Source organism: Hyla sarda, chromosome 2 (genome assembly GCF_029499605.1).
Source record: "Hyla sarda isolate aHylSar1 chromosome 2, aHylSar1.hap1, whole genome shotgun sequence".
NCBI classification, from domain to species: Eukaryota; Metazoa; Chordata; class Amphibia; order Anura; family Hylidae; genus Hyla; species Hyla sarda.
This window is the reverse complement of record NC_079190.1, coordinates 287,342,925-287,364,083: the sequence shown is the minus strand read 5'-3', so window position 1 is coordinate 287,364,083 and position 21,159 is coordinate 287,342,925. Positions and strand designations below refer to the sequence as shown.

The 21,159-nt window shown below is 46.3% G+C and overlaps 1 protein-coding gene across 3 annotated transcripts in view; it reads left to right on the top strand.

Moving 5' to 3' along the window:
* The window catches only part of MED18 (mediator complex subunit 18), a 41,876-nt gene extending 22,021 nt beyond the window's left edge, over positions 1-19,855 (top strand). For 2 of the 3 annotated variants that reach the window (XM_056557377.1, XM_056557376.1), the window contains exon 3: positions 18,999-19,855. In XM_056557377.1, coding sequence (XP_056413352.1) covers positions 18,999-19,552 — 554 coding nt within the window. In that variant the 3' untranslated portion in view covers positions 19,553-19,855. The remainder of the gene's footprint in view (positions 1-18,998) is intronic. The other variant, XM_056557374.1, reaches the window with a different exon arrangement.
* Positions 19,856-21,159: the final 1,304 nt, after the last annotated feature.

Genomic DNA, 21,159 nt, shown 5'->3' with positions numbered 1-21,159 from the left:
GTTAAAATATGTAAAAACATCAAACCCAGGTACAATAAATGTGAAAAAGAGTAACTGAAAGACTGACCTAGAGGAAGGAAGGACCCTTAAAGGGGTACTCCGCCCCTAGACATCTTATCCCCTATCCGAAGGATAGGGGATAAGATGTCTGATCACAGCGGTCCCGTCCCTGGGGAAGCCCGCAATCTGTCCTGCAGCACCCACATGTCATTAGCTGCATGGAGCGAAGATCGCTCCATGTCTGATGACTCACGATACAGGGGCAGGAGTATCATGACGTCACGGCTATGTCCCTTGTGACGTCACACCCCACACCCTCAATGTAAGTCTATAGGAGGGGGCGTGGTGATGTCACAAGGGGGTGGAGCTGTGACGTCACAATACTCCGGCCCCTGTACCGTGAGTCATCAGACACGGAGCGATCTTCGCTCCATGCAGCTAATGTCAAGTGGGTGCTGCAGGACAGATTGCGGGGGTCCCGAGTGGCGGGACCCTAGCAATCAGACATCTTATCCCCTATCCTTTAGATAGAGGAGAAGATGTCTAAGGGTGGAGTACCCCTTTAAAATAAGGGCTTAAAATTTACAGGGAGAGAGACAAAATATGAGGGTGACAGCTGGTCATCTGTGAGCAGGTAAAGGGATACTCCAGCACTTGTATCCCCTATCCACTGGATAGTAAATAAGTGTTTAGTTGTGGGGGGTCTGACTAAGGGACCATATCCCCTATCCACCTGATAGGGGATAAGTGTCTGATTGTGGGGGTCTGACCATGGGACCCCTTTGATTACCAGAACGGCTCTGCTGCATAGAGTGGTGAGTTTGCACGTGATTCATTTATTGCCTATGGGAGCATTGGAGATACCAGAGTGCGATACTCGGAGGTTCGGACGAGAGGAGAGTACAGGGAAAGACCTTGAGAGGATTGGAGATTATGTAAGGGGTGGTATCGGGTGATTGGGTAAGAGATGTATAAGGCTAGGTTTCCACTAAGTTTGTTTCTGGCATTTTTTTTCTGGCGTTTTTGCCTTTGAGTGGAAATTGCATTTTTGACCCCCTTTGGCGTCTTTTTCAATATTTGTTGGGTACCCCCCAAAAAAAAAAAAACTGCAGTAGGAATGGAAAAAAATGTATTTAACAAAATTTTTATTTTTTATAACTAAATTTTTATTTTTGAACAGGGACCAATTTATGTGGGCGGGCATGGACCTAAAAATATAGCTGACAATAATAAAAATGTGGGAAGGGGCCATTTAAATGTAAAAATAATATATATTTTTTTAATTGTTTAACATTTTATTAATGTTTAATAAAGTGTGTGTTTCCCTTTTTTTTTAAATGCTTTTAAAGAAGAGACTGTTCCATGTTGGGAGTAGTAGTACCTGTACTAATAGACAGATTGCCCCGGCTGTCACTCCTGACACCCGATGCAATCATCCTATTTATTGCAGAGATGCGGAGCGGCTCTCTCCTGCGCTCGCATCTCTGCTCTTTACACCGAGCTGGCCAGTGATGTGAATAGAATTCACATCACTCATTCATATTTTCTGCCCAGAGTGGTGATTGGCTGGATGGTGGTATTCACATCACTGGCTGGCCGGAGTATAGTGCAGAGATGCGAGGACAGGAGAAAGCCGCTCCGCATCTCTGCAATAGATAGGACGATCGCATCAGGTGTCAGGAGTGACACCCGCTGTGATCTTTCCTTAACTGCAGGTACTACTGCTCCCAACATGGAGCACACTCTGCTCCATGCTGGGAGCTGTAGTACCTGCATTAATAGACAGATCAAAATAGGTGTCACTTCTGACACCTGATGCGATCTGTCTATAAATGCAGGTACTACAGCTCCCAGCATGGAGCAGAGTGTGCTCCATGTTGGGAGCAGTAGTATCTGCAGTTAAGGAAAGATCACAGCGGGTGTCACTCCTGACACTCGCTGCGATCCTTCTGTATAATGTATAGATGCGGGCGGCACACTTCTATGGTCCCCTGCACTGCTTGTGTGTGTGTGTGTGTGTGTGTGTGTGTGTATATATATATATATATATATATATATATATATATATATATATATATACACACCTATTATTCATATTTCCTGCAGACAGTTGTGATTGGCTGGAACAATCTGTCCAATCAAAGCTCTCTGCGGGAAATATGAATCTGTGATGTGAAAAGAACTTCACATCACAGAGTACAGTGCAATATAGTGGCGAGGTGCGGCAGTGCTGCCCGCTTCTATACATTATATAGGTGGATCACAACGGGTGTCAGAAGTAACTCCTGGGGTGATCTGTCTATTAGTAGAGCTATTACTCCCATCATGGAACAGTCTGTTCCATGCTGGGAGTAGTAATACACACACACTTTATTAAACACATTATTAAAATACATTACTAATAAAAAGTTTAACAAAATTAATTAAAAAAAATATATTATTTTTACATTTAAATTGCCCCTTTCTATAGTTTTAATATTGTCGGCTATATTTTTCGTTCCCTGCCCGCCCACGTAAATTGATCCCTGTTTAAAAATTCATTTAAAAAAATTCATAAAAAATATAAATGTATTTACATACAATTTTTCATTTCATCATCATGACAGCACCACCATAAGATTGTTCCCTGTAGCTCTAATAGGAACAGGAAACACAGACAGGTTAAATAGGCCCCTCCTCATCCACCCCTCAGTGTTTTCTGTTCCTAGGAGCATACACTGAGAGGTGAGGTTCTTACTAGAGATGAGCGAACTTACAGTAATTCGATTTCGTCAGGAACTTCTCAGCTCGGCAGTTGCTGACTTTAACCTGCATAAATTAGTTCAGCTTTCAGGTGGGCTGGAAAAGGTGGAGACAGTCCTAGGAGAGTATCCACCTTTTCCAGCCCACTGGAGCACCTGAAGGCTGAACTAATTTATGCAGGCTAAAGTCAGCAAACGCCGCGCCGAGAAGTTCGTGACAAATCAAATTACTGAAAGTTCGCTCATCTCTAGTTCTTACCTCTGGTGGGCTGGTTTCTGCTCTGGACGGGGCTGCCAGGCAGCGGGGTATTAAGTCACGATGCAGCTCCCTCCTCCTGTGCTGCACCGGGTCGTGCCTCCTTTGGGTTGTTGCCTCCTGGTCCCTTCCTCCTGCTGCGGTGCTTGTTGGGGTTTATGTGGCAGGAGTCCTGTATAGGCCGGTCTTGGATCTTCCTGGCTGTTCTGGCGTTGCGGTGAGCGTGTGTGACATCACATGTGCACACGGATGCGAGCGTGCTCTGGCATTGGCTGGGGACTGGAAGTCCCTCCCCCAAGATGGCGGCACCCACCGGAACGCCGGGGAAGTGCGGAGGGACGCCATATTTGAATGGAGGGGTATAAATTGCTCCTCTGTTCCATCATGCATCCCTCTGAACCATGGATGTCTGCTGCCCGCTCTGCTCATCTGCAGCGCTCGGCGTTAACTGTAAGTGGGTGGCCCTTAGGGGGGTTCACTTACTTTTATACTGCTTCTTGCTTATGTATCACCTGGTGTCTTGTATAACAGTGGTTTCTTTGGGATTAGCACCAATTTGAGGCTGCGGCTCAGTTTAAGGACACCCTAGACTGCCAAATGGATGGTCTTCTAAAAAGATCCTGGGAAGCCTCATCGGCTTTAATCAACCCCAATATTGCGGCTACTACTGTAGCCAGGTCTCTGATCATTTGGTTAGAGGAGTTAGAAAGCCCTTTGCTCAACAAAACATCTAGGGAAAGTATTTTATCTTCCATCCCAATGTTCAGGGATGTGGAATTCCTATCGGCCGACGCCCGAGACAAGCAGTTCTGGGCATCGGGCAGGTAAATTTGTTCGGGTAAGCAGGGCCGGACCTGACAAGTGCGGCGGCGATCTGCAGTCTGTATGGAGCGGGCTTCCGACTCCTGCCCGCTCCATACTCTGCAGCCTGTGTCCTCCGAAGCAGAGCAGGGGAGATGAGAAGCTGTGTACAGTATTTGTCTTCTCTCCCCTGCTCTGCAGACGTGTGGGGGGAGATGAGGGGGGCGTGGCTTATTTTTCTCCATGCAGACCTGCGTCCTCTGCCTTCGCTCCCCCACGTCTACACGGGGAGACTGTATGCGGCGCTCACAGGGGAGTATGGAGCGGGCTCGGGATTCCTGCCCGCTCCATACTCTGCAGCCCCCGGCTGTTCTCAGTAGCCGGGGGCCGCCGCTAATAGCCAGCATGCGGCGATCGCTGCGGCAGGCTATTAACCCTCTAGATCGCTGCTGTCAAAGCTGACAGCGGTGTCTAAAGGGACATGTGAATGCTCCCTGGTGGGCTAGTGGGGTGGATCGCCCCCCCGCAGCGCGATCGCAGGGGGGCGATCCACTATAGAGGTAGCCGGAGGACTTACCTCTGCTTCCTCCTGTCCCGGCTCTGTCACTGATAGATCCTGGCTGTACTAGGCTCTATCAATGGATCACAGAGCACACAGATTAATAGAGTTCAATAGAACTCTATTCATCTGTCTGAGGAATCTAATGATTCCTCATAAGTCTAATAAAGTGTGTTTAAAAAAAAAAAAAATTATATATATATACGTTTTAATAAAAGTTTGAAAGTTTGGCTGTCCGGGCATGCTGGGAGTTGTAGTTTTGCAACATCTGTAGGGCCACAGTTTGAAGACTGCTGCATTAACCCCTTCCATGTTAAAAGTTCAAATCACCCCCTTTTCCTATATAAAAACATGCAAACATAATAAAAATAAACATATTTGGTATCGCTTCGTGCGTAATTGTATGACCTATTAAAATATAACATTATGTATCCCGTACGGTAAATGTAAAAAAAAAAATACCAAACCACAGATTTGCAATTTTTATAATATCCCAGAAAAAAAAGTTAAAAAGCGATTAAAAAGTCAGATCAATACCAAAATGGTACCCATACAAAAAACAGATTATGGCGCAAAAAATGAGCCCTGGTATGCGGAAAAAAAATAAAGCTACAGGGGTTAAAAAATGGCAATTAAAAAAATTAGAAAAAGTTCATAATTAGTAAAACATGACGTAAACTATACAAATCTGGTATCGCTGTAATCAGGCGGCCTAAAGCATAAAAATAACATGTTACCTCAACCACAAGGTAAATGGTGCAGAAAAGAAAACCACCAAATCTGCTAAATTATCTTTTACTATTTCAATTTCACTTCCCTTAATATATTGTGGCAGTGTGGCAAGGAAAGGGTGTATTTCCTTGGCTCACCCTGCAGGAGCTCTCACCTGCTTCTTAAGTAATGAGGCAGGAGGGAAAGGAAGTGTATATGAGATGGAGACTCAGTCTAATGTGGGCTCTTCCTAGGAGACAGCATGTGGGCTGTAGGGAAGAGACAGAGCCTGCTGAGGAGTACACAGCCCGAGCTATGAGTGGCTCAAAGAGAGTGACATGAATTGTGAGTACAAGGTTGCAGGGAACATATGTTTAACCGGCTGAGGGAAGCTCAGCGGTTGTTAGTCAGGACAAGCTGATCTGTTTAGTCAGTGACCAGACGGTCTAGGATTTTGTTTTGTTCCTGCTTTTTGTTTATTTATTTCCCTGCAACCTGTCTAATAAAACTGGCAAGGTGCCAGATTTGCATTATAAGCGTTTGTTTGCCGGTTTATTGAGAAGAAACGCATCCTGTGGCGTGGTCCAGGACGATCCCAGAGCTCATCCCCCAAGACAGATCGTCACAATATATATGTAAAAAGCCTAATTGGCTGCATTTGTGGGAGTGGCGTGGGGTATATAAACTCCCCTCTCCCTCAGGTAGGGGCGTATGACTCGTGGGCGGTATTTCTCTTGCAGGATATCGTGTTAGGGCATACGTCTCGGAGGTGTCAGTTGTTTGCAGTGGGTTGCAGTTATTTCGTGTTTCAGGTCGGTAAGTATCACTCCTGCCGCAGGCCCAGGCCCCTGTACCGGTTACCCGCCTGCCACCTGCTCGCTGCCGCTCTGGGGGAGCGCTGCTCCTGCGGGTCGCGTGGCCCGTCCTCTCCTGCCGGCTGTCAGCACTCGCTTGGCTGGCCGGGGGGGGGAGGGGTTGTCGGGCCCTGCACTGCGGCGTTCTCCCCGGTTTTGCGCTTCCGGGTGTGGGTGGGGGACCTCCCTGGTTCAGCCGCGCCGCCGCCGCTCGTCGGCCCCGCCGCTCCGTCCGGGCCTGGTGCCCCGCTTCCACGCCATCTCCTGCCTCGTGCGCTGGCTGGGCGGGGCTTCTGGCCCGGGGGGGGGCGGGGTTCAGTGACGGCGTTGTCCGGCGCCGCGGCGCTGCCGCTGCTCAGCCGGAGGACGCTGCCGCTGACGGCCTCCACACAAACGGCCACGGCCATAGGGGAGGGGTTTCCCAGGACCCGCAATACAGTCCCGCTCCCCTTCGCCGCTCGGCTGGGGGGAAGGGTCGATTCGGTTTTCAGTTAGAGCCACGCACGGAGGCCACAGCTTCCCTCCAGTGGCACGTAGGCCCTACTAATCATGCCGGATTTCTCCAGGGGGCAGCGACTCTTTCCCACCACTGCTCGACATCACTCATAGGCAGAGGATCACCTGTGTCTGACTCATCTTCAGTGGGGTCCTCTGCGTATGCTGTTCTGACTCTTCTTCAGCGCAACAGCACACATTTAGCCTCAGTTTCAGTATCACACTTTCCTCCATCACGCCTTTTCGGTCGGTCACATTCATGTGTAATTAATCTTTTCCTTAAATATCCACAGCTGGAAGCCATTACCGTGTGGTCAGTACTCCCGGTGTTGGAAGCTTTTCAGGAAATTCAGCAGGTCAGTTCCCTCCTGTAGCCAGGAGAACGGAAAAAAAAAAATATATATATATTTTTGAAAAAAAAAAAAAAAACCTGTGTACAGAGAGTATATATACATATATAGGGAGGGTATATATATATATTTTTTTTTTTTCACTAGTCATTTTTTATTGTTCTCTTTTCCTCTTATTCTTGCCGGCACCCTTCTATGGCCCGGACAGGTTGCCAGCAGCATGTCTCAGCCAGCGGATATCGAGGAGGCACTCTCGGTTCCTGAGACTCCTGCCAGGGCCTCGGACCGAGGCAGCTTGCCCTCGTACAGGTCCTGGACCATCCCCAGGCTAATGGAAGAGTTGAGAAGGAGGGGTGTCCCCTTTCCGGCCTCAGCTAGGAAGGGCGAGTTATTCAACTTGCTGAATGCTGACCAAGCCCCCCCGGGGTAGCCAGGCTGCGGCCCAGGATCAAGTTTCAAGCGCCTCCTTGTCTCAGCTTCACACGATGATGACTGAGGTGCTTACGACGGTGTCAGGTTTCAAGGCTAGGCTAGACCTAATGGAACTCTCCAGGAGCGACGTAGCAGTCCCGACCGCAGCGTCGCCCACGGCTTCTACCTCTCAGGCCACGCCTTCAGGTATGCCACATCCTCCACCGATCATCACGCCCGCACATTTCATCCCGGCAGCCATAAAAAAGGACATCCTTGAGGGAAAAGAGGTCAACCTCGCCTCTCTGCTAATTGCCACCACGGACGTACATGATACCAAAACCGTTGCCTGCGGGGAGCTGGCGGTCACGTTCAAAAGCAAGGACGCTAGGCTCAGCAGGAAGTTGAGTGTCACTGAGTTTGTGCTGGCATTTGGACTATTCAGGGACGTACTCTGTTCAGTCAGCCCTGGCCGCAGGGAGGAGTTGGACCTGTACTTACACAGGGTTGTGCAGATGGCGTACAAATACGGGGGTACCACGTTCTACGAGTACCACAAGTCTTTTTCAGCAAAAGTAGCAGCCGCATACGCGCAGTTCGGCTACGTCACCAACTGGGGGTCCATAGACACGGAGCTATACTGCGAACATTTCGCGGGTCTGAAAGCCCCCTCCTGCACCGCATGCGGGGTGACCACGCATTCCTCCAGCTGGTGCCCGCAGGTCAGCAACCCAGGGGAACCCAGCACCAGTAGGAGCCTGAACGCCTTCACCCCTCCAGCTCCAAGGAACGTGGCCGCCCTAGATAGGCTCGGTAGACCAGTGAGGTACCTGGGCAAGACCCAGATCTGCAATAACTTCAATCTTTCCTCCTGCGTGTACAGCAATTGCAGACTACTACATGTGTGTTTCATTTGTTTCAGGGCTCACCCCAGCTCTATCTGCTCCCAGAAGGGCCCTCAGGCATGACTAGGCGTGGTACAGGTCCTCGCCCAGGTCCTAGCTGGTCATCCTGAGCCCGACTGGGTGAGATGGCTGGTGGCGGGTTTCTGCGATGGGTTCCACACAGGTTTGGTCGCTTTGCCGCAAAGCACGCATGAATGTGATAACCTGTCATCAGCCCTTTCCGAGCCAGAGATCGTGTCCGGGCTAATCCAGCAGGAACTGGCAAGAGGTTTCATGATAGGTCCCTTTGATGTGCCCCCTTTTCCATGTTGGAGAGTCAGCCCTCTGGGGCTTGCCACAGGCAAATATTCCAATAAAAGAAGATTAATCTATGACCTCTCAGCGCCTTATTCCTCCATCATTCCCAGCATCAATGCTTTAATCCCCTCCGACGAGTTCTCCATGAAATATGCTACTATTGACCGAGCCATACAAATCATCCTACAGTTAGGGAGAAACACTTGGTTGTCCAAAGCGGACATAACGGACGCTTTCAAACTACTCCCGATCAGACAAGACCTCTGGCAATGGCACGGTGTCAGGTGGCTGGACAAGTATTATTTCGCAGTTAAGCTCACGTTCGGGGCAAAGAGCAGCCCCTGGCTCTTTGACCAACTAGCCACAGCACTGCATTGGGCACTCCAGAACGTGGCTGACTGCCAGCACGTCATACATTACCTGGATGACTTCTTACTACTCGAACATCCTAGTCTCGCTCCTCTCAACCTCACTTCACTACTGTCTCTGTTCAAGGAAATCGGGGTCCCAGTGGCACCTCACAAGACGGAGGGCCCCGTCAGGCAACTGGTGTTCTTGGGCGTCATCCTAGACACTGTAAACATGCAGGCTAGGCTTCCCCAGGAGAAACTAGTCAGAACCCGGGAGATGATACACAACCTATCCAGGAGTCGCACAGTAACCAGGGTCGAACTCCAGAGCCTCCTGGGCATGATGGCTTTCGCTATGAGGATCATCCCGCAGGGGAGAGCCTTCATATCCAGACTTTTGGACCTTCTCCCTTCAGTATCGGGTCAGAGGCAGGTCATCCACATCAACAATGAGGCGATGGCTGACCTACTCATGTGGGATCACTTCTTGGAGAGCTGGAACGGTGTCTCTTTCTTAGTTCCCCCTTTATCAGACGGGTCCCCGACTATAGTGTCCGATGCCTCATCGGTTGGCTTCGCAGCCATTTTCGGGAACAAATGGTTAGCCGGCCCCTGGCCAGCTGAGATCCGCAACATTCCTGACTTCACAGTAACTTCAGCCCTGTTTGAAACATTTCCCATCGTAGCCGCCGCTGCTGTCTGGGGAAACTCCTGGGCTAACTCCACAGTTCGATTTCTGTGCGATAATTCCGCTACAGTCAACATTCTCAACAGAGGACGCTCTAGGTCCCCCCACATAATGCGCTTTGTCAGGAGGTTCATTCTGTTGTCTCTCCAGCACAATTCCATTTTTTGATCGAGCACATAGAAGGTAGGAAGAACTTGGCGGCTGATGCACTCTCTCGGGCTAAATTCGGTGTGTTTTTTCAGGTACAACCAGACGCAGACCGGGTCGGAGTCCCGGTGCCTCCGTTCCAACAACTGCTGACGGACTAGCCAGATACGTCTCCATTGCCAACACTCTAATCAAGAAGTCTTTAGCTCCCAGCACGATCCGGGCTTATGATACCGCTTTGGCGGTTTTCTCCTCCTTCATGCAGGGCTTAGGGCTTTCCCCCACAATCACTTTACACTCTGCCCTAGCTTTTGTTGGTTTTTGCCATTCTTCTTTTACACTTATCCCAGAACACCATCAAACTTCAATTAACAGGTCTTCAACACCACAGGTCACTCTCGCACCCTCACGCCTCTTCTCTACTCTCTGCTCATCCGATCAAAGCAGCACTCAGGGGCATTTCAGTCTTGTCGCACCCCAAATCTCTTTCTCACGCACCGGTCACGGGGGATCTTTTCCGGGCCATGTCTTCCTTACTGGACACGCACCCTTTTGGTTTTCACCTCAGCACGGTCATCAAAGCTGCCATACACCTTGCTTTTTACGGCTTCCTTAGACCGGGGGAGTTCACGCACACTGGCTGCCGAGCACCCGGGCCGACCCTGAGCCAGCTATCATCCAACAGGCTAGGTTTCACTTTCACCCTTCCATCCACCAAAACCTGCAGATGGGGAGCATCCATCAGATATTTCCCCACCTCACATCAGTGGTGCCCAGTCTCGTCTCTCACCGACCTCCTCTCAATGCTGTCCGGGCAAGCAGCGGACAGTCCGCTCCTCCCGGTGGCTGGGCATGCTCTGTCTTCCTCCCAGTTTACCAGATACGTCCGCTCCCTAGTCACCATGCTAGGTCATGATCCCGCTGTCATCTCAGGACACTCATTCAGGATCGGAGCGGCCTCCGCAGCCTCCAAACATGATGCCCCAGCTCACATCATTAAGAAGCTAGGCCGCTGGAACTCCAGCTGTTTTGACCGGTACATTCCGGATCCCTCTACCGAAATGGCTAATGTGTTTAAAGTTTTGGCGTTGTGATACAAATAAAATAGAGTTACACCCTACTCTTGACTCTTTGCCCTCTATAGGCGTGCCCTCGGTCGCGGTTATTGGGCACACCTCATCCGCTGTTTGTATTTCTTAATTCTGTACTAGGTCTACCGGGGTTCCAAGGCTCAGGACGGTAAGTACTCTTGTTCTCCTTTTTTCGTATACTTGCTCGTTCGGCCTTTCGAGCCATGACCACAAGTAAAAAGCCTAATTGGTTGCATTCGTGGGAGTGGCGTGGGGTATATAAACTCCCCTCTCCCTCAGGTAGGGGCGTATGACTCGTGGGCGTCACCCATCCAACCCTCCCTTTTTCTATCATAATCCATACATAGGGCATGCCCTCTATAGGCGTGCCCTCGGTCGCGGTTATTAGGCACACCTCATCCGCTGTTTGTATTTCTTAATTCTGTACTAGGTCTACCGGGGTTCCAAGGCTCAGGACGGTAAGTACTCTTGTTCTCCTTTTTTCGTATACTTGCTCGTTCGGCCTTTCGAGCCATGACCGCAAATATATATATATATATATTATTATTATTTTTTTTTGGTTCAGAGAATATGTTATTGAAAAATTAAAAGGTATCATTATAGTAGGTAGTTATGGCTATTATAGGGGGCGAGGAGGAAAAAATTAGAGCGTAAAAGCGAAAATTGGCTCGGACAAGTGGATCGTCATGACAAGTAGATTTTGCTCCATTTTAGTCCCGTGGACAAGTAGTTTTTTATAAAATTTCCACACCCCTGATATTGAAACTAGCCACAACCTTCTTGGTGGATGCATCAGCTGAATCAGTTAGATTTGCAGCAAAAGCCACCGTCTTATCTAACTCTGCTAGAAGGGCCCTATGGATTCAAAACTGGCAAGGTGACTACCTTTAAGGTTAAACTTTGTGCCATCCCCTTCCAGAGTAATCTTGTGTTCGGCTCGGTCCATGAAAAAATTCTGGACCAGGCGGCTGACAGGAAAAAAGGTTTCCTTTTAAAAAAAAAAAACTAAACAAAATAACAAATTTTGTTCATTTAATAGAGTATAAAAGAGTATAAAGATAAAGGTAAAGGAGGTCGCTGGGGCTATCCCAAAGGAGGAAAAAGCAGAGACTTTATCCTCAATCCCAATTCCAAAAACAAAAAACAATGACATCCTTGTGGGGGAAAGGCTTTCTCTATTCTATTTTCCCTTCATTCTAAATTCCAGATCTCAGGAATGCAGAATAGAGTTTATCAGCCTTCCTCCTCCAAGATTTTGTTTCACAAATCTCGGATCAGACACCTTAAACGAACGTCTTTTTTCAGGCATAAACTGTCTTTTGTCTCAAGACAGTCAATACCTCTTATACAAAGAGACTCCTGGATGTGTACCATCAATCTAAAAGATGCCTACTTCCACCTAGCAATTCATCCCTCTCACCAAAAATATCTCAGATTTCCAATTCAATACAATCACTCTACCCTTCATTTTCAATGTTCACCCTCCACCCCGAGGATATTTACGAAAGTAATGGTAGAGGTGATCGCTCACGTGAGACAAAGGAATTTTAATTTCTTACTTGGATGACTTACTGATTATTGCCTAGTCAAAAGAAATGCTTCATCAGTACCACCTTCTAACTTTGTCCTGTCTTCAAAACCTCGGCTGGATCATAAACTTGCAGAAATCAGACTTCATTTCAGCAAGGAAGAAGTTGTTTCTGGGCATGATCTTAGACTCTGAGAAACAAAAGCCCTTTCTCCCAGAAGACAAGATTCTCTCCCTTCAGCTGAAAATAAAAGATCTGTTAAGGAGAAAATCTTGTTCCATAACAACAGTCTTGGGATCAATGACATCCTGTATACCAGCAGTACCTTGGGCTCAAAGCCATTTGAGATCTCTTCAATCCCTAATCTTGAAAGTGTGGTACAGATCCCAACTGTCCCTAGAGAAGAGATTACAGATACCACATCAGGTAAAAACCTCATTAGCATGGTGGCCGAAGAAAAATAATCTCTTTATGGGAAGTAATTGGATATTCTCTCCTGCTGTTACGGTGACAACAGACACGAGTCTTTGGGGTTGGGGTGTTCACGTCGATGTCACTCTTCCAACTTTTGGGAATTGAAGGCAGCTTTAATGGCATTAAAAGATTCAGAACATCTCTTAAAAAACCCATCACGTGAAGATATACTCGGACAATATAACCACAGTGGCCTTCCTCAACCATCAAGTGGGGACGAGACCTTCTCCTCTAAGGGATCTCTCCTCAAAAATGTTCATATGGGCAGAGAAAAATGTTCTTTCCCTTTACAGCCATACACCTGAGGGGTGTAGAAAATCAGGAAGCAGACTTCCTTAGCCAGAACCAAGTGGATCCAGGAGAATTGGAAATAAATTCTCAAGTTTTTCAGTCACTGGTGAGAGTTTGGGAGAATCCGGAAATGGATCTATTTGCAAGCAAGAAGAAGTCCAGAACTTCTCTCTCAATCCGAGAGAGAAACCTCTTGCAGTAGATGCCCTTCAACAAGTTTGGGACTTCTCTCTTGCTTATGCATTTCCTCCTTTGCCTCTCATCCTGAAAGTGCTCCAAAAGATTCTATTGGAGACAGTTTGTGTCCTCTTCATAGCCCCTTGGTGGCCCAAGAGAAGTTGGTTCAGTCTCCTAGATCTTCTCTCTCGATCCGGCTTCCTCAGGTGAAGAATCTTCTAACACAGGGACCTCTGTTACCAAGACCTAGAAACTCCACAGTTAACAGTATGGCTCTTGAAAGGCAGATCCTACTAAAGAAAGGACTTACTAGTAAAGTGGTTAGTACTTTGTTAAAAAGTAAAAAAAAAAAAAAAAAAAAGGTTCCACTTCTATATATTTCAGATACTGGAAGAAATGTATTTCATTGTGTGGTTCTTCCTCCCCAAAACATTGACCTGCAAAACTGTGTTGTTAGTTGCCATAACTTCAGCAAGAAGAGTAGGAGAAATCCAGGCTCTTTCTATTGAGGAACCATAGTCCTGGTCGGTAGGATTATTTTCAAACTTAATCCAGCTTTTCTTCCAAAGGTGGTCATTAATTTTTATAAATCTCAAGATATTAATTGCCCTCATTCTGCAATAATCCAAAAAATCAGAAGGAAGAAGTCTTACATAACCTAGATGTCAGAAGATGTTATTCACTACTTGGAGACTACAAAATCTTGGAGAAAAGATTCTAACCTTTTCATTAAATTTCAAGGGCCCAACAAGGGCAAGAGAGCTTCAAAAAATAATAATTTCTAGGTGGCTGAAGATGGCTATCCAGGAGGCCTATAAATCTTCCTGGAAGCAAGTCCCTGAAGGCCTTCGTGCTCACTCAACTAGGGAGCTAGCTGTCTCCTGGGCCGAAAAAAGCCTCAGCCTCCATCGAACAAATTTGCAGATCAGCAACCTGGTCATCTCCGCACACCTTCTTCAACCATTATAGGTTGAATATAACCTCTTCCCAAGATCTTTCTTTCGGCTGGAAGGTGTTGCAAGCTGTGGTCCCTCCCTAAAGTCACCTGTTTATCTGGTATGTCTCATGGTGGTGCTGTCATGAAGTTGGAATTATTACTTACCGATAATTGTTTTTTCATGAGTTCATCATGACAGCACCCTTTAATTCCCACCCTTCAATGTAGATAAGTATTATAGAAGTATTGTTTATGCTCTAGTTAGGGGTGTATGGGGAGGGGCCTATTTAACCACTCTGTGTTTCCTGTTCCTATTAGAACTACAAGGGACAATTACTACTGTATCTTTTTTTTTTTTTTTTTTTTTAATGGCATCCTATGAAATTTTAATATATATATATATATATATATATATATATATATATATATATATATATATATATATATATATATACCGTATATACTCGAGTATAAGCAGAGTTTTTCAGCACGATTTTTCGTGCTGAAAACACCCCCCTCGGCTTATACTCGAGTGAACTCCCCCACCCGCAGTGGTCTTCAACCTGCGGACTTCCAGAGGTTTCAAAACTACATCTCCCAGCAAGCCCGGGCAGCCATCGGCTGTCCGGGCTTGCTGGGAGTTGTAGTTTTGAAACCTCCGGAGGCCCGCAGGTTGAAGACCACTGCGGCCTTCAACATCATCCAGCCCCCTCTCACCCCCTTTAGTTCTGAATACTCACCTCCGCTCGGCGCTGGTCCGGTGCTGCAGGACTGTCCGGAGAGGAGGTAGTCCGGTGGGATAGTGGTTCCGGGCTGCTATCTTCACCGGGGAGGCCTCTTCTAAGCGCTTCGGGCCCGGCCTCAGAATAGTCACGTTGCCGTGACAACGACGCAGAGGTGCGTTCATTGCCAACGTACTTCTGCGTCATTGTCAAGGCAACGCCTCTATTCCGGGCCGGAAGCGCGGAGAAGAGGCGCCCCCGGTGAAGATAGCAGCCCGGACCAACTCCTCACCGGACCACCTCCTCTCCGGACAGCCCTGCAGGACTGGACCAGCGCCGAGCGGAGGTGAGTACTCAGAACTAAAGGGGGTGAGAGGGGGCTGGATGATGTTGAAGGCCGCAGTGGTCTTCAACCTGCGGACCTCCGGAGGTTTCAAAACTACAACTCCCAGCAAGCCCGGACAGCCGATGGCTGCCCGGGCTTGCTGGGAGTTGTAGTTTTGAAACCTCTGGAGGTCCGCAGGTTGAAGACCACTGAGGGCGAATGATGAGAAGAGGATGATGAAGGGGGGGGTGTGGGGATGATGAAGGGGGGTGGGGATGATGAAGGGGCGGTGTGGGATGATTACAAGGGGATGATGAAGGGGGGATGTGTGGGATGATAAGGGGATGATGAAGGGGGGATGTGCGGGATGATAAGGGGATGATGAAGGGGGGATGTGTGGGATGATAAGGGGATGATGAAGGGGGGATGTGTGGGATGATGACAAGGGGATGATGAAGGGGGGATGTGTGGGATGATGGGGGGATGTGTGGGATGATAAGGGGATGATGAAGGGGGGATGTGTGGGATGATGACAAGGGGATGATGATGAGGATGTTAATGACGGGTCTGGATGATTACATGGGGGGATGAGGTATTTCCCACCCTAGGCTTATACTCGAGTCAATAACTTTTCCTGGGATTTTGGGTTGAAATTAGGGGTCTCGGCTTATACTCGGGTCGGCTTATACTCGAGTATATACGGTGTATATATATATATATATATATATATATATATATATATATATATATATATATTATATTTAAATTGGACTTCAGTGATCCCTTTTTTTTTGGATCGCTAAAGTCCAAAAAAAGAATAAAAATCACCTGCAAAAACGCTAAAGTTAAAACTCACATGGCGTTTTTCTTAGTGTTTTTTCACTCCCAGTCTATGGGAGGAAACCGCCAAGATTTTCCCAGGAAAAAAAAACCCTGCCAAAGTCTCAACCAGAGGATGTTTTTGAAAAACTGCCAAAGAGCCAAAAATTGCTGAAAAACTCCCAAGTGGACATGGCATTTTGCAGTTCCCTATTGACTTGCAGCTAACATCTGGCCACAGTGTTTTTTCACAAAAAAATGCCATGCGGCAGAATGGGCATTTTTATTGGCGTTAAAAAAAATAAAAATAAAAAATGGAAACCTAGACTAAAGAGGGCAGGTTGTGAATGACCTTTTATGTCATGGTTTACAGTTTAAACTGAACTCTTTGGGCAATGGGTAGCCAGTGAAGGAATTGACAGAGTAGGAGAGAGGTGGATTAGTCGGGCATCAGAGTTGAGGATAGATTGTAGGTAGGGATGTCCCAATACCATTTTTTTAAGACTTAAGAATACCAAAAAAAATTTTTTTTCTTTTAAGTACTCGCCGATAACTATTACCGATACTTTTTTTTTTTCTATGTCATGTGAAAGGGTTTTTTAATGGGGGGAAAAAAGGGGTGCTTTTAGTTTTTTAGAGGAAGGGCTTTTTAATATTTTTTTATTTTTTTTATTTAAAGGGGGGGATTCAAATTATATTAGGGAAGGGGTTAATTCACATTTATAATTTAAATTTTTTTTACACACCTTTTTTTTAATTGACTTTTTTTTTTAGTCCGCATAGAGCACTCTGTAGATTGCATACACCGATCAATGATATAGCATAGCATTGATCAGTGGTATCTGCACTCCTTTACTAATGGTTGCCATGGCTAGCAGCAGTAAAGAAGCGACGATTGGACGGCACAGATCGCGGTAAGGGACCTCCGGCCGTCCTCACAGTTGATTGGGACAATGCAATTTCACTGCAGTGATCCCCATCAGCATCCCTGAGCTAACCGGCAGTTAACTTCACAGGATTTTTAGACGCTGCAATCAACTTTGATCTTGGCGTCTAAGGGTGGGGTCACACATAACGGATCCGCAGCATATAGAATATTTTTATCAGGGACATTTGCACGAGTACAAGTTTTTGTGCAAATGTCCAGTATCTGTACCGATACCAGTATCGAGACATCCCTAATTGGAGGGAAGCAAGAGTGTTTGATGGAAAGCCAAAGAGGAGGTTGTTGCAGTAGTTCAAGCAGGAGATTAGGGCATTTACTAGTAGTTTAGTTAAGAAATTAGCAGATTTGAGAAATGGTTTTTAACCCCTTAAGGATGACTGGTTTCTTCATTTTTGCACTTTCGAGTTTATCCACCTCACCTTATAAAAATCATAACCCTTTCAATTTTCCACCTACAGACCCATATGAGGGCTTGTATTTGTGCCACCAGTTTTACTTTGTAATCAATCATTTCACCACAAAATCTATGAAACTGAAACCAGAAAAAAACATTTTGTGGGGCAAAATTTAAAAAACAAACAAACAAAAAACGCTATTTTGTAACTTCCGATTCTATGCAGTGCACTTTTTGGTAAAAACTTCTATAGTGTTATAGTGTTTTTAGTATTTGTACTGGTTTAATATGGGTTAATAAAGTTTGTTGTATATAAGGGTGGGGTTCTTGGAAGAAGGTTTGAGGTCATGGGGAAGCGCTATGGATAGCATGAAACGGCCCGTTGGCCGCATTGGATACTGAAAACGACTGAATGCCATCTACTATCTTTTTATTGCTACAATTTGGATAAGTTTTTCATGGATTGAGCACCATAGATGTACTGTAGAGCTGGTGATATTGAGATGTGTAAGCTGCGAGGAACGTTGTTCCCTCGATATACTGGGCAGTGCCGACTTACCTTTGTTCTCTGATAAACTGTACATACATAGCTCTACTACTCTTTTTTATTTTTATACCTACAGGTTCAAGCTATAGTTCTTTTTGTATCTTCTGTGATACCTCCCCCAGCATATGACTGTTCACATTTTATTACGTTATAAAAGGTCCTGCAGCTATGCAGGACTTAAACATGGGACCAGGTATGTTATTCTTTGGGGACCTTTTGATGTTGTAGGAAGCTGGATGGGATGTGCCTATCACATCTAGCCTATGTAACTACATATTTATTAGGGTGTGTTCTTACTGTTAGCAAACAAGAAATAGCTGGGGTGGCGGCACCACTTCGGATATAACTGAATACACACTGCTAGGACTTCACTGTTAACTGACCCAGATCCAGTGTAGCATAAATACATGAGGAAAGAAGAACGCACTCATCAATCCGGGGAACACAAGCAGCTTTATTCTGGAAAATGCATGGCATCAGACATCATGCAGGATTCATTCCAAACTGCGTGGGGTCAGGAAAGCGGGCGAGTGGAACACAGGTGTGGGGTTGTGTTCAGTAGGGCAGATGAATCGTCAACTATGATGTGAAACGATTTGTTGCCCTACTGCACACTCCCTACACCTGTGTTCGACTCGCCCGCTTTCCTGACCCCAAGCTGTTTGGAATGAATCCTGCATGATGTCTGATGCCATGCATTTTCCACAATAAAGCTGCTTGTGTTCCCCGGATTGGTGAGAGCGTTTTTTTCTTCATGCATTTATGTGTTCTTACTGTACCTATGGGGCAGGCACAGCAGTGCATTTAGGGACTAGGGAATGTCCAGGTGCACAAAACATACTCAATTGCATATTACTATTTTTCTCCATATCTCCTAAACAGAACCATGCAGGCAAAAAAACATGTAACAGACCCAAAATGCCATGTGACATGATTGCACTCATTTTCATGCGTGTTTTCCCCTACTGTACCAAAAGATGTCCTCCTGCATGTCATGGTCTTCTAACAGGGTCTTTCAGTTTTCAAAGTGCCTTTTTCAAATTGCCCAAAGTGTTTTTGACTGCAAAATATACTATTTATACCATACCACAACCCTGAGAGGAAGTCTATTATGTAAGTGCAAACAGAGTCCAATCACTTCTTCTGTTATTTACAAATAATTCTTCAATGTTTATCCTTAGGAAGTATACTTGACCAAGGTCTAGAGAGCCTCCTTCATCGTCTACGTGGATTATGTGACAACATGGAACCTGAGACGTTTGCTGATCATGAAAGTGTATATTTGCTAAAAGGTCAGCAAGCCAGCCCCTTTGTACTTCGTGCTCGTCGACCACTTGACCGTCCAGGAGCACCATGGCACCTTCGTTATCTTGGTCAGCCAGAAGCAGGAGACAGAAGCCGGCACACACTGGTTAGAAACTGCGTTGATATTGCGACCTCAGAAGTCTTACCCGAATTTCTTCAAGAAATGGGTTTTCGAATGGACCATGAATTTATAGCAAAAGGACATTTGTTTCGCAAGGGAGTTATGAAAATTGCAGTCTACAAGGTGTTTCGTGTTTTGGTGGCAGGGACAGCTGAAGGTGCTGAGCCACTGTCACTTTCATATTTGGTAGAGCTCAGTGTAGTGGCTCCTGCTGGCCAGGACAGTGTAGCTGATGAAGTCAGAAGTTTTGCCGAACAACTTAGACCACTGGTGCAGTTGGAAAAAATAGACCCAAAACGTCTAATGTGAAAAGAGGCTGTTGTGCTGTATAACTTGCAGACACTAAGGAACTATAAAGCCACAATCATACAGCATTTTTTTTTTTTTGTGGTATTCCTTATTACTGCCTTTTATCAGTGAAGAGTTTCTTCAAACTGCCCAGCAGTACAGTTCTAGGACTGCTTCATTTTGTAAAAGTATTTTTAGAGCGATAATGATAGCCTAGGTTTTCCATTATTGTTCATTTGCATTCTGTTTCTATCTGTATTCCAATGTTTTGTAAACATATATTATTAAATCTTTTTTGTATGATATAAATATCTATCATGGGAATTTACTCTTGTGAGTTTTAAGGAGCGGTTTTCAACCATGACAGCAACATGAAAGGAGGATGCTTCCACATCACTGTTGGGACAGGAAATGGAGAGGTTAGAAAGAGGCCCCTCTCCAACACACCTCAGCCGGAGGCTCTGCAGTTGGATTCGTCCTCATGGTTGGGCACACACTGGCAATGGCGCTAGTGTTCCCTTATAGAACTGTGAAAAGACAGCTTGTGTGGAAATGTGCATATCTTCTCCTCAGATAGTAAGCTGTTGATTCTGCCTTCAACTCTAAAGCTGGACCTGCAGAGCACCAAAACATGGCAACTTCTGTGAGTATAGCTAGTCATGTAGGAGACAGTTATCTCAGATGTGTATTCGGATTATACTTTAAGAGGCAAAGGAAAACTGTCAGCTTTGCTCCCCCCGCACTAACCAGTAGTACTGACTGGTAGTGTGGGGAACGCTGATCAGTTTGATGCATACCATGCCCGAATCCACCGCGCCGTTCGCCTGTTGTTATATTTTCTTCTTGATATGCAAATTAGCTGCTAACTGGCACGCAGCACCGTCTGGCTTATGAATATTCATGTTCTCCCTCATCATCTCCCTCTCCTCCCCGCTGATTTCAGGACTCCACTGCACATGTGCTGGCTTCTTGTCTACACCCGGAAGCCGTTTCAGCGCAGTGGAGTCCTGAAATCAGCGGGGAGGAGAGGGAGATGATGAGGGAGAACATGAATATTCATAAGCCAGGCGGTGACATCAGTGCCATATGAAGGCAGTAACCCCGCCCGTGCCAGTTAGCAGCTAATTTGCATATTAAGAAGATAACAGGCGTTGCTTCTTTAGTTTTTCAGAGATCTCTTTAAAAATGCAAGAAGCAAGTTGATTGCTATGGACAACTTTTACTCTGGACAGGTTTTGATAAATCTTGCTCTATGTCTTTTATAATCTCTTCCTATTTACCGAGAACGCCTAAGGATGAAAAAAAATAAAGAACCCCTGTTTTGTCCATATTATACATTCACCATGTGATTTACCCCTCTGACCCACAGAAAATCACAATGTTGAACTCCTTGCAGATACATTGTATTTACCATTAATGATGGACATCAGAGATTATACTGATGTCCATCATTTAACCCCTTTTAAATGCTGCGATCAAGACCGTTTGCAACATTTAAATGTCACGCTCCCTCCCATAGACTTGCATTGAGGGGGCGGGTGTGACGTCACACGGGGGCGGAGTCGTGACGTCACGATCTTCCATTCTCGTGGTCGGGATGGTATTAGCCTGAGGGCCTCCAGCGCTTC